The sequence below is a fragment of the Callorhinchus milii genome, unplaced genomic scaffold (genome assembly GCF_018977255.1).
Source record: "Callorhinchus milii isolate IMCB2004 unplaced genomic scaffold, IMCB_Cmil_1.0 Scaffold2, whole genome shotgun sequence".
NCBI lineage: Eukaryota > Metazoa > Chordata > Chondrichthyes > Chimaeriformes > Callorhinchidae > Callorhinchus > Callorhinchus milii.
Window position 1 is genome coordinate 98,519,847 of NW_024704743.1, and position 15,090 is coordinate 98,534,936.

Here is a 15,090-nt window from a genome sequence, read left to right on the forward strand (position 1 = left end):
AATTAAAATTGAATTTGCAATGCGAACATACTGCTATGGTTCTTGTTCAAACACCAAGTTAATTAAATATGGTTTCAACAAATGACTGATTGACGACCGTAAAGGAACAAATGAAGTTTTGAGACCTTGGGAGAATGATTTGGAAGCTAGCTGTTTATGCATAGCGCATCACTAGTTGGGAAGAGGCCATGCAATGTTTAGGGCTTCAATCCATATTTTAGTCACTTAATTACTACAATAAATCTTAGACTGAGAACTGAATGAACAATGATCAAAATGCACACAAACTAGTAGGAATGTATAACTTGCTACTTTGCCTCTATTTGTAAGAGAATAAATCAATAACCATTCAAAGCTTTTTTATAGAAAAAATATCACTTCACTGCTTTGGGCAATCTCCCCAATTACAAATTGTAAACTTCAAAGTTCACTGTGTCATACTGAATACAGAGCTACTCTAAAACGAATGCCTTATAAATATGCTTTGCATGAAAAAAATAAAGTAGGCAATAAATACTATGGATTTTAAAGTTCACAAGTAAAATACTTTAAATATTTCAAAATTAAAAACAGAATACACATTGCAATAAATTATTTGTACTGCTGCCAACTTACTCATGCATGTGCACGATTAGCTGTACAGCTTGTGTCGCTTGATGGCTTGCTTTTTTTTATCCTAAACATGTTCTGACGTGTGCTTTATATAAAAACATCCAAATCTCAAAAAGTTCAACACAGTTTTGTTGAAAATTTAGCCTAATGTCACAAACGATTTCCCTAACCCTTTAGGCTTTTCAAAATGTTAGGTAACAGTTCACAACCTGCTTGAAAACATTTTATGGCAAGACAGTACTACTCTACCATTTTAATAAAGGTTATTGCCACCACTTATATTATAGCTGGCCCACAAGGTAAAATGGGTACAGTGAGAGTCAGAAATAAACAGTTCACATATTATCTTTAGGACAAATATTTGGGTCAGGTGTTTTATAAATTTTGTGATAGTAGAGCATGAGACTGCTAATATTACCAATATTACAATTATAAAGTATTACTACTACTACTAATAATAATCCTTACATTTGGTACAGCACCTTTTACATTGGGAGCATGCCCCAAAGAGCTTCACAGAATATACTATAAAGTGTAGTGATTGTGTTCTGTGGGCGAATGGGTACTACAATATCACTGGTAGTAGCTTTATTATTGTAATATTATTCCCATAAAGCTGAAATAATTAAAAAGAGAATTTAATAAACTTACACATGAAACACTTCATTTCTGTTTGCTTTTCCACTTCCTCTCTTTCCAATCCTCTTGCTATTTTTATGAAGTTATTCATAACTTGCATCACAATGTAGTCATCATTTCTAACCTTTCCCTTCCCTTTAATAACTGGAATTTTCACTTTTTTTTCTTTGCCTGGCTACCACCACCCATTTTTCGCTACACATTTCTTGGAAAAATCCTTTTAAGTTTTCAAAACAGGTAATAGTTTGAGATGTTTACACTATATTTGCTTTTTGCGTAGTACCACCTCAATTGCACATTTACTCTTATGTCAAGGTTTGTCAATGTGCCTAAAAAATATGGCATTAAAGGCAGATATGTTCAGTCATTCAGAATTCTAGATATTCAATATTAACAACTTTCTATCATCCGCGTGATCAGGTCATTTTCTGGTACAATTTAAAATTGAAAATAAAACAGAAAATACAGCTAAATAATAATAATCCTTGTGTTTGATATAGCACCTGATCACGTCTTCGAGAAAACTCAAAGTGCTTTAGGGAATACACTGTGAAGTGAATTGACTGTATATTTTGTGGACAAAACGCGGCAGCCAATTGCGCACAGCAGTGTCCCACAAACAGTCATGAATTAAGTGACCAATTATTTTTTTTTAAGGAATCATCACCCCCGGAAAGGCAATCCGAATATCGACTTACAACCGGGTTCCTACTTACTGCTAGATAAGCAAAAAGATGTAGAGTAAGGAAACTTGCCCAACATTTTGCCCTGCCAGGAATCAAACCCAGGTCTCTCGCTTGAGAGGTGAGTGCTCTAACCACTGAGCTGTAGGACTCCATAAACGGGACTAAAGAAATATACCAATCAATGACCCAACAGCAGCTCAAAATTAATTTGTACAAACCTAGAATTGTTTGAATTAAATGACTCGTAGATAGCATCTGTGTATATAAGAAATCACATCTGCTTTTCTGATTTCTCCCTCTTCCATCCACAAATATTGACCGAAAACCTGTAAGTTACACAACCATAACCTATTTTGTATGACTTATACCAATTAGAGACATTTCTATCCCAGAAATTCAGAAAGAATTCTTGTCAATCCTCAATCCTGTTCAAGCCCACATATCAGCTGAGTGACAATGGCATTTTTGTACATTTCCACTTTAACTGTTACAGAGGCAATTAAACATTCAACTTCTTAGATGAAAATACAACCTAAGAACAAAACTTCATAAATAACTATTTTTNCTGGGAAATAATCACATTGGAGTAATATGGAAATACTTCAGCAAGCTGGACCATTATCAACATTAAACTTTCTAAAGATATGGACATTAAACTTAATAACCAAATGAAAATTAACTTATTAACAAGTACACAGCCTCACGCAGGGTTAGGGTTAGGGTCAGCAATCCTTAAAACAAAGTCAATAACGGCTTGAAATATGCTAGCAACAACAATTCCTGGACCCCATGTGAACTCAACTCACCTCCTCCCGCAGGCGCAGCCCAGGACCTATACTCCGCTTCCACTGACCGCTTGCTTATCTGACAAAGTCCAGCCTAAGTATATCTGACATATGCTATGTCCTGACATGGACATTGATGTTCAAGACCATGCTGGGAGGAGAGGCCACTTCAGTCTGGAATTCAAGTGCAGGAAAGGTGAGTTTGTGAGTGGTCCAAAGACAAGTTGAGGGAGAATGAGTCATTGTGTTCACTGATCGTTGATCATTGTGACCAACCACCCACCATGAGCATGCCTCAACAGCAGACATTTCTGACTCTCGCTTCTGCATATTGGTACAGCCTATATTTGAGTGCAAAATAAATCCCATGGACATGAGGTGAAGCTGAGATCCATGAGAATGTCCAAGAGGAGAGGGGATTAGGAGAGCTGGAGCCTTGTGTGGAGGTTAAACACCAGCACAGACTAGCTGGGACGAATATAAAAGAGAGAAGGAAAGAGTGACACAGTGAGAGGGAAGTGGGAGAACACAGGTTGGAAGAAGTGTGAGCAAGTGTGGCCCACTCCTTCACCCTTACTGCTCAGTTTTCGCATCGCCTCTGTGAAGCACTACAGCATGTGAAGGATGCTATATAAATCCAAGTTGTTGTTCTTCAGACGGTAAGGAACAAATGAGCGTGACAGACAGTGTTGAAAAGACAGAGGAAAAGACTGACAGGAAGATTAATAAGACATAGTGACACATATAAGAACTGAATAAAACACAGAAAACAAACCCCAAGGAAGACAGGAAAGCAAGTAGAGAGGGGGCAAGGACAAGAAATGAGGGATTAAAAAAGACTCATATTAGTCTCCTGAACTATCTCATATTCTCAAATATGTGGTTGATTTTTTTTTCAGTCAATAAAAACATTATCCCTAATTGATATCCTGTCACTGGAACTGGGTATGACAGAATTTTAGAAGAATTTTTGAATTGAAACAAAAGGCAGCCAAAAATAATAATTAAGTGGGTCTAACATGCTGCTAGTTCAAATGGAAATCCATAGTAAGAAAACTGGAGGGACATCAGACCGACTTGTGAGAACTCTGTTAGATACAATTTTGGTGTCAAGTGCCAGAAAAACTGGAATTCTGAATATGCTTAACACTTTTCACCTCCACCAAAGTGAATAATATATGTAACACAGATAACTTATAGAAATATTTGAAACCTCACCAGTATTTTGACATTGCTATTAATTTAGGTCATGAAAAAGGATATGATTTTCCAGTGGATGTTTAACTTGTTGTTGATCTCAATGGCTTGAGCATGGCTTCTCTCTTCTTCCAGCTGTTTTAAGTTTTCTATATGTAGCATTTCAACCATGTTGCTTGGTTCTGGTAGAGTTTCAAAGATGAATTTGTCAACTTGTATCGCCATCCTGAAACACAATAAATCAGACAAAAGTGTATGAGTCCTCATGATCATTCAAGCATCTCTCGCCTTCAAAAAGAACTTTATGCTTCACTATGCTAAGAAATATCACATATTAAACACTTATTTACACTTACTTACAGCCACGTACAGCGTAAAGTATCTTGGATCCAGGAGTTATCACCAACCTGCATTACCAGTTTCAATTTGAACCCAGCAATGACACTAATTTTTGCTGATATTCCCCCCCTCCTCTTATCCTGAAAGTAATGACTATGGGGAATTATAGCTCCATGAGCACTGACAATATCTTCCCCACAAAATACAGTCACACTATATAGTAAATCTTGTGAAGCATTTTGAATCATCTTGATGATGTGATGAGTCGCTTATATCAAATTAAAGGATGATGATTATTATATCTTGCCAAAGGGCCATTCTTTTGGGTGGATTCAAATAAGCTATTCATCCATGGAGAGAATCGCAAATTAGGCCACTCCTGCACCAACTATACATGTGCATGTGTGCATGTCACATGAGAGTAATTAGAATCATAATCCTGGCTAACTTATCACCTAGGTAGGCCAGTGATACAACAACTTGCATTTACATAGCACCCATCACACGGGGTAGTGTCCCAGAGTGCTTGATAGTGGCAGGGTCTAACACCGAGCCGGGGAAGAGGCAGGGCGGAGAGGCAGGTCTTGCTGATGAGTCAGGCTGACTGTGTTGTCATCAGCAGTGTCCTGGAGTAATGCTGACCCATCTGGTTCAGGAACTGGACTACCGAGATGGCCACAGAGGGCTGGCTCAATTCTGACATTCTATTGCCACACATGCCACTTGGAGCCAGTTTAGCTGCAAGAAAACCCCACTTACTTCCCCCCAACTCTTCTCCCACCCCTCCACCCCCCTAATGGTTTCTTACGAATAGAAGTAATAGAGGACAACCTTATTCATGAAACCATCAGGGAATAATTAGCTCCTGGGATCATTAGTGTGGAACTGGAGCTCAGGCTCAAATTATCTTGACTATGGGAAATTGATTCAAAGACCATTTATTGAGCGGATTTAAGTGCCGATTTTAGCCCATAATACCTGGATTAGTTGAGGAAGAGTGAATTCAATTCTTCAGCTCAACGTGCATAAACTGTGGCCCTCCTGATTGGCTCGCGTCAGCACCTCCGTACCTTAGGCGCTGACTGCATCAGCATCCAAGGCTGCACTCTCCACCTCTCAAAGCCAGTCAGGAACCTCGGGGTTCTGTTCGACCCTGAGTTGTCCTTTCTCCCTCATATCCGCGCCACAACTGGCACCACCTTCCATCACCTCCGGAATATCGCCAGACTACGGCACTACCTCACCCCTCACGCTGCTGAAACTCTGGTCCACGCCTTTATCACCTCAAGGCTGGATTATGGGAACGCTCTCCTCGCCGGCCTTCCCGCCACCTCCCTCCACAAGCTGCAGGTCATTCAGAACTCTGCAGCTCGTGTACTGTCCCTTCACCAGGCTTCGGGACCACATCACTCCCACCCTCGCTCGCCTCCACTGGCTCCCCATCCCCCAGAGGATTGATTTCAAGATCCTCATCCTCACCTACAAGGCCATTCACGGCCTTGCTCCCTCCTACCTCTCTGACCTACTATCCCCCTACTTACCTGCCCATACCCTCCGTTCCTCTGGCTCCGGTCTGCTCCACATCCCCCGCCCCAACCGCCCTACCATCGGTGGCCGGGCCTTCAGCCTCTCAGCCCCGAGGCTCTGGAACTCTATCCCCAGTGCCTTCGCCGCCTCCTCCCTTTCCTCCTTCAAGGCCGGTCTCAAGACCTTTCTCTTTGACCGTGCCTTCAGCTCCCCTCTCGACTCTCTACCCCCTCCTCGCTCCCTCCCTTCCCTCCCCTCACCCTGACCATTCCCCCTTGCTCGGGTCCTGACCCAACTGTACAGCGCCTTGGGACATCCTCCCGACGTGAAAGGCGCTCTATAAATGGAATCTTCTTGTTGTTGTTGTTGTAGGCATCTATATAATCTCTATAAAAACACTCAGAGGATGCTAATGTAGAGGATGACCAACTTATGACTATCCTCATGTGGGGGAGTGAGAGAGGGAGATAAGAGTCTCCTTGGAGTTGAACTGGCTCCAAGGTGACACGCTGGGCAATGGAATGTCATAACTGAGTCAACCCTCTGTGGCCGACATGGTGCAGTGACTTTGCTATAGACTAATAAGAGAGTGGAAGAGGAAGCGAGGTCATAGGGTGATGGACAGATCAGTAGGAGACTGTTGTTGCCTGACACTGTGACCAACCAGAGGGCGCATTATGGCAGACCTTGTTGTGTGGATTGGAGTTGAGTGATGCCCAATGGCGGGTGGAGTTACAATGGTTGTTGGGGGATGGCGTGTAGGCCGGAGCACTTCAGGAAGGTTCAGTAGGTGGGCGGCGGTTGGTACTTGGTTTCTGCACTGCCACAGTGACCAAAACTGTATGCAGTACTGCAGTGCAGAACACTGTACAGCCGAGGACTTCTAAGAATCTGAACTCAACTGATGTAGCCATCATCCTGCTTGTCTTGCTTTACTGCTGCTTCACACTGTTTTGACATAGTGATCAATGGGTTAACTAACACCCTCGATCTCTTTCAGTCTCCCCTTAATAGGTTCAATCCCATCCAGGCGTACTTGTGCTTCCTGTACTAGCATTCCTACATATAGTACTTTGCATTTATCTATATTAAAGGTCATTGCCAGTTATCAGCAACACTGTACAACATAATGTGTGTAATTGTGTGCAAAATGGAATCCTGTAGCTTAGTGGTTAGAGCACTCGCCTCACAAGCGAGAGGAACTGGGTTTGATTCCCAGCATAGCGAAAGGTTAGGCAAGTTTCTTACTACACATGGCTCTGTTTACCTACCAGTAAGTAGGAACCCAGTTGTTAGTCGATTGGCATATCACTTTTCCGGGGGTCATAATCTCTTCCAAAAAAATTCAAATAGTAATAATTTGGTCACTCAATCTACGACTGTTTGTGGGACACTGCTGTGCGTAATTGGATGTGGCGTTTGCCCACAAAATACACAGTCAATTCACATTACAGTATATTCTGTGAAGCACTTTCAGATGTCTCAAAGAAATGATGAGGCTAAATCAAATGCAAGGATTATTATTATTTAAGAGCTCTGAGATGCTATATAAGTGCAAGTTGTTGTTGTATTATAATTATCTAAATTATTCATTTATTCATATGAGTTAGTTTCTGACCGTTTCAATAAACAATATTCCACATAATTCCTATCATAACCTAAAACAGCTGTAAACACTATAGTTCAAATTCATTCCATGGGCATTTTAAATTCTCACCGCTACTACTCCCAATCAAAACACAGACTGAAACATTTATATACTATCAAGGGCCCAGTTGTCAACATTCTGGGTGAATGACTGTATGCATTATTTACAAAGGGTCAAAGCATCTTTCATTGTGCGTGTTACCACTTTGGAGGAGTATTTACCATTTGCTCTGCCACTTGGCAGCTTCACAGCTTTTCTTAAATACAAGGCACAATAACGTTAACAAAAATTGATTACAAAATATTCTCTAAAAATTAACTTTGTTTTGTATCTAACACATACATCTTAGTCTATCTATTAGGAAACCATAATAATGCTCAATTAAATTAATATAAAAGAAAATGAGAATCTAAAATTGACTATTTTGACCATCATAAACATGAATGTAAAATAATTTATTTGTATATTCTCTTAGCATATTGGATTGTCTGAATCCTTTTGGTGATTCGTATCAGTACTGGTAAACTGCTTTGAAAAATACTTAACCTCTATATTTGTCACTAAAATTCAAAGCTGACATCTACTCTCCTTTATAAGATTGTTTTTTGCCACCATTGATATTGTTTCAATCAGGAAGAGGACCTGGTGTGATATCACCAGGGGCTAGGTTTTATATTAGTCAGGAGACTTGGAAGAAGGCGACCACCTTCACTTGCACACACATGTAAAAACACATGAAGCTTGGAAGAGAAATGAACCCATCATAACCATGTCAATATAAAATCTGCTTCATTTTTGCTCAATCCAGCTAATTTATATTCTGTTGTAAATAAAACAATACCAAATGGTAATCCATTTATGTTCACTTTCGATTATATCACTCATAAGAACATAAGAAATGCTCGACGAAAAAGACCAAAGTCCATCTAGTTCACCTTCCAACTTCCTGGAGGTCACATGTACATACGTCCCAAACTACCTCTCAAATCTGACCCACTGAGTTTACCGCAAAAAACGCAATATAAATCAAATATTCCTTTACTGGAGAAAGCTTTCCCCTGTTAACCGCCCCCCATAAAAATAGCTAACATCCAATACTATATTGGCTGAACAAGTCACTTCCCTCACACTTAACATTAATTTCCATACTCAGACTATTTTGAATCAAATTAGCTGATCGTCATTTGATTCACTTAAGTTTAATCTTCTTTATAAGCTTCACATGCGGGAGCTAATCAAATACCTTCTGAAAATACCAAAATTTGGAGGCAGGCAGTCTCCTTTGAGCTGATCTGGTTCCAAGGTAAAAGCTTCGCAACAAATGTCATAGTCTCTATGATCCGCTTGCTGAGCCAAGCAGGTTCGCAGTACTGTCGGACACTGCTGAAGACATAGCAGCAAGCCTGGTTCATCAGCAGGACTTGGAGAGGCAGACGAGTTACTGGTGACAGGAATTGTTTCCACTTTCTACATGTGTCGAACACACAACTGATCACAAGAACACAATATCCAGCAAGTACGTTGCTGGAAAAATGCATCTAGGCATTTTAAAATGTGACAAATTACTATGAAAAGAAAGTGTTTTTCTTTCTTTTAATCATTTTTAAATATGGTAATTGAGAAGAACTTATTCTAGGTTCAAGATAAATGTCGATAAATATTAAGAAGTGTTTTCAGGCGCCATATTGGCGTAGCTATTAAATTACAAAGAAGACTCTTTTGTTGAAGACTCATCACAAGCCACAATGCACTTCTTAAATACTTTGCAGATTGTAACCAAATGCTTCAGATAATGAACCATAAATATATTCCCATAACATCTTTAGCACACTCTGAACAATTTCCTATGCTCATATGATGCACGCAGATATGCTTCAATTAATATATTTGTATGTATACCTTGGAGGCTAACAGTATGCAAGAAGCTAACAACCACTGAATCACTTCTATATGCAAAGGAGATTAAGCTGGCATTCACACTGATAAACGTAATATTGATTTTCCTTTGCCTTTTCATGCATTTTAATGTGTGTGCTCCACCTGCTTTTTAATCTATAGTGTTAAGTCTCTTGTAACATTGCAAAATTGCATTGAATTGCAATTTTAAGCCATTTGGAATACGAGTGGAACATTCGTATTGTTGTATTTTAAATGACACTGACATTTATGTTATATGCTATGTTAAGTCAAAAGGTGCTATAACAAAAAATGCACAGTAAGCACTTTACAAGGTTGAAATTTGGAATTTTAGAATACTAGAAACTTGTTTGCTGACATGTTTTTGTTCTGCTGAAAAGATTTTGCCCAGGTTAGAAAGGACTCAGTATAAAAAGGATCAAACAACAAAAACAAAATTACATTTATGGAGCGCCTTTCACGTTGGAAGGACGTCGTAAGGCGCTGAACAGTCAGGTGTCAGGACCCGAGCATGGGGGAGGGATGCGTAGGGATGAGGGAAGGCAGAGTGGTGGGAGGGCGACCAAAGGCACGATCGAAGAGGAGGGTCTTGAGACCGGCCTTGAAGAAGGCAAGGGAGGACGCGAGGCAAAGGGACAGTGGGATGGAGTTCCAGAGTGTGGGGGCAGAGAGGCTGAAAGCCTGGGCACCAATGGTTGGGCGGAAGACATGGAGCAGGCCGGAGCCCGATGAATGGAGGGAGCGGGCATGTTGGTAGGGAGTCAGGAAATCAGAGAGGTAGGAGGGGGCAAGGCCATGGATGGCCTTAAAGGTGAGGACAAGGATCTTGAACTCGATCCTCTGGGGAATGGGAAGCCAGTGGAGTCGGTGAGGGTGGGAGTGATGGGGACACGGAGCCTGGTGAGTGAGAGTACACGAGTTGCAGAGTTTTGGATGATCTGCAGCTTGTGAAGGAAAGAATTGGGAAGGCCGATGAGGAGGGAGTTCCCGTAATCGAGCCTTGATGTGACAGGCGCTACATACAAGATACTTCTTGATGGTTTTCTAACCTTTCACAATCTTTACATGGAGGTTCAGAAAGTGCTCCTCAGGAAATCATCATTGTTTCAGACTAAAAATGCATCTTTAGGAGTAAACTGCAGTTCTGATCAGGAAACCCAATGTACACTACGACAATTTACATCACCTCAGATCAAACGCAATCTTGGGTTGGAATGAGGTTCTTGTGAGTCAGCATGGTGTAAATATGGTGCAAAGTCTGTTTACGTTGTAAAACACTTCTTTTCGGAAATTGGCATAATATTAATAATATTCCTTGCATTTGATGTTATCACATCATTGAGACATCTCAAAGTGCTTTCCAGAATATAAGTGTATTTGTGGCCAGAAGCGGAAGCCAATTGCGTACAATAGTCTCCCACAAACAGTTGTGGATTGAGTGACTACGAATATTCTTTTTGAGGAATTATTACCCCTGGAAAGTGATCTACAAATCGACTAATAAGCAAGTTCCTACTTGCTGCTCGGTATAAAGCACTCATAATGATGCTCATGCTTTTTTGGACTTTTTCAACCCCACAGTCTGTAAAGCTGACAAATGTTCAGCTTCTTTGCAAGGTATCTATCTTGTCTCTTCATTAAACAAAATCAAGAACTCAATGAGATGTAACGTTGTTCATTATATTATGTATAGTCCAGAAACAAAGGTACTTTTCACCTACTGCATGCAATGCTGCAAGCTGCCATGAAATGTACAGCAATAAATAATAATATAATCCTTGTATCTGATATAGCGCTTTTCACGTCTTCTCGGCGTCTCAAAGCGCTTCACAGAATAGACTATAAAGTGAATTGACCGTATATTGTGGGCGAAAATAGCATTAAACTTGGATATGAAATCAACAGAGATCCAGATAACACCATCCTGAGCATCTAATCTTTCATCTTGCATGAAAGGTAAAGGCTTGAAATGGTGTGCGGATAATGAGGGATAGTAGGATTAAATGAACACTTTGCTCTGAAAGCCGATATACACTTGATAGGCTAAATGATCTGCTTCTATACTGTAAATGTCTAGGATTCTATGAAGGAATTACAAAGGGCAGCAGCATTGAGTGAAATAATATCCCTGACATTCTCTGCAGACACATAATAATAAATAATAATAATCCTTCCATTTGGTAGAGCATCTTATCATGTCAGAAGGACGTCTCAAAGAGTTTCACATTATTTACTGTGAAATGTTACAAAGGATTTGTAGCAGCTCTTGAGATCCTGGTGTACACATCAAAAATTGTCAGATTGCCTCTTTTCTCATCATCTTTCTGCCCAAAGACATGTCTTCAGTGTCAGAGAAGGTAAACCAATGAGCGAGCTATCCACATCAAATCTACTGGACTGTACGACTTCAGATAGTGTTTCTGTGAATTCTGCTAAACAGGGTTATAACATTCCATTATTAGATGGATCTAGAGTTTACAGATCAATACAGCCCCAAACGCTGAGGATTTCTTTTTTTCCAGTTGTACCACACATTTCTATCAATTGTGTGCCCAAGTACAGATCAAATCTAATTACCAAATCAAAAGCTAAAAATGTGAACAACACTCTTAATTCATCCCTTCAGTAAAACCCTCAGCATTATTGACTCACCAGATTGTCTGCTTTAGGCCCTGGTTATATCATTACATAATTGCTTTTGAGTTCTTTCAACCAAAAATTTTGTTCATCTTCAGTAGCCTCAGTATGCAACATGTTTAATGATCTCTAAAATACTGCAAACTATTTGCCAACATGAATTATCTTACAATGTGTTTACCTAGCAGTAATAATAAAACTTGCATTTGATATAGTGCTTTTCACATCTTCTAGACGTCTCAAAGCACTTCACAGAATATACTGTAAAGTGAATTGGCTATATTTGTGGGTGAATTGCAGCAGTCAATTGTGTACAGCAGTGTGCTGTAAAAAGTCGTGACCAAATTGAATGACCAAATTATTTATTTTTTTAGGGATTATTATCCTTGGAAAAGCGATCCGCCGATTGACGAAGAACCGGGTTCCTACCTACTGATAGGTAAACAGAGGCGTGTGGTGCAAGGAAACTTGCCCAACATTTCGCCCTGCTGGGAATAGAACCCAGGTCTCTCGCTTGCGAGGCGAGTGATCTAACCACTGACTAACAGTAAGTGGGAACCCATTGTTAGTCGATTGACTCCCAAGTATTTCCGGAGGTATTAATCCCTTTAAAAAAATAAAAACAATAACAATTTGGTAACTCAATCCATGCCTGTTTGTAGAACACTGCAATTGGTTGCCGCGTTTCGCCCACAAAATATACACTTTACAGTACATTCTGTGAAGCACTTTGAAACATATCAATGATGTGATAAGGCACTGTATCAAATGAAAGGATTATTATTATTTTCAAAATTGCCATGAAATGATTAATAAAAGAAAGATAAAGAAAGGCCCTACATTTTTATATTGTCTTCTCATGTCAAAAAGTCTTAAAAGCACTTCACAAGCAATTGTTTTGAAGTGACATGAAAAACAGCAATTTGAAATGAAAAACAGCAATTTGCGCCAGCAAGAACCTACAAAGTTATTGGGTAATTGACCAATTAATCTGAACAATTGTTGGTCAGCACCCTGAAATTTCCCATTTCCAATTGTTCATAAACATCACTTGAACAGGCAGACTTGGAACCTTATTGTAACATCTAGGAATGCATATTACCTGCACGACCTCGACTGGGTTATTATAATCCTATAATAATAATCCTTGCATTTACTATAGCGCCTTATCATGTCTTTGATACATCTCAAAGCGGTTCACAGGATATACTGTAAAGTGAATTGACTGTATATTTTGTGGGTGAAATGCGGCAGCCAATTGCGCACAGCGTCCCACTGCATTGTCAAAGGTGCTGGTCTTCAGATGAGATGTTAAGCCGAGGGCCCTCTGCCTGTTCAGGTGGATGTTAAAGATACCAATGCAATGCTCCAAAACAGAAGGGAACTTCTCCCAGTGTTCTGACCAACAATCCCCCAACATCGGGGGTCGAGTATTCAGCCTATCTGCCCCTCGATAGTTCCAGATGCCACATGCCAGAGTCCCTCCAACTTGCCTTTTCCTGCACCTCTTTCAAGGTCCATCTCAAGAACTTGCTCTTTCACAGTGCCTTCAGTCATCTTTCCCTCCCCACCCCCTCATCCTTTTGATTAATTTTAATTATTAATCAAAAGGATGATGGGGGATGAAGGGAAAGATAATTTTAACTGGCTGCCATGTTTCACCCACAAAATATACAGTCACTTCACTTTATAGTATATTCTGTGAAGTGCTTTGAGACGTCTTGAAGACGTGATAAGGCGCTATATCAAATGCAACGAATATTATTATCCTCACCCCCAGCATGGGTGCCAGGCCGCGACTGTCCATGACTTCTGATGTCCTCTCAAAGTGATAGTCGCTACATAAATGTAAATTTGTATTCTAATTATTATTATTAAAATTCTGAAACAAAGATAAGCTTTAAGAAAGTAATAGACATTTACTTCAAAGGTCTTCATATTACACAACAATATGAACAATACATGGATACAAATCCATATTAATAATGAAACAGTTTTTTTCTTTTGATGTGACATATCAATTTGTTTTTCAAGCTTAATTATTCAGATGGAGTATCCAGGTAGCAAGAGAGGATAATTTTCAGAATGATTTCCGAACATAAAAGCACTGAAGCTCTACCATTTAGCAAATTATATAAATGGAAAACAAGCTGAGTTTCCTATTAAAATGGCACTGTTCACTGAAGAATGAATAACATTTTAACTTGCTCAAATCAAGACTTAGATATTAATCCCAAAAATTAAAGCCAAAAATGTGCAAGCAAGATGAAGTGAAAATAATTAGACCTGATACATACAGATAGTCACTGGAGAAAATTATTCCTTGGGAATAATATTTCAATAGTACTGTGTGGGAATCAACTAGAAAAAATATTCTTAGTCATTTCTTCAGACTACATGCATTTAATATTCCAGCACAGTGTAGGTGAAGTGCTACAACATGAACTTTGAATATGTGACAGAATCACTGGGCATCAGGTCCCAGTAATTTATAATTGTGTTCTACACTGAGAGAAGTGTTGTGATTCAATAGGTGAGATTCACAACAGGATTTGTAATGAAATCCACAGATTAGAATGAATCCACAGATACTCAGATGTGTCTCAAGCAGCTCCCTTCCTCTCATGTCCGATTTCTGTGAAGCCAAATTGATAGTTCATAAACTCGTGGGATTGTGGAATTCATTTCCTCAGAGGACTGTTAATGCAGAGTTGATAAGAATGTTTAAAAAAGCAGATAAATACTTGGTGTGTAAGGGTACCAGAGGTAATGGAGAAAAGGCAGGCAAATGGTGAATGGAGGATCAATCTTGATGGGCTGCATGATCTACTACTGTTCCTATGTGGTGTTTTGGTTTGGGCGTTACAGTTTAATCTAAGGTGAGATATAGAGAAAGAGAGAGAGAGAGAGAGAGGTGTGCGAGAGAGAATGTGTATGTGAGCGAGGCACTCAAAAACAAAATCTAACTTAGCTTCAACATTCCACAATCAAATAGTCTCACAGTAAAACTCACAGTCGAGGCTCACAAATGAAGAATGGTCACTTGGGCAATTACCAGAGGGAATGCCAGCATTCGTAAAACCATACTGCAGCATTACTCAGT

General features: G+C 39.7%; 1 protein-coding gene across 1 annotated transcript in view; it reads right to left on the minus strand.

Moving 5' to 3' along the window:
• Positions 1-15,090, minus strand: part of trappc9 (trafficking protein particle complex subunit 9) — a 497,684-nt gene that overhangs the window by 257,274 nt on the left and 225,320 nt on the right. The window contains exon 20 of the mRNA XM_042331670.1: positions 3,986-4,145. Within this exon, the coding sequence (XP_042187604.1) occupies positions 3,986-4,145 (160 nt within the window). The remainder of the gene's footprint in view (positions 1-3,985; positions 4,146-15,090) is intronic.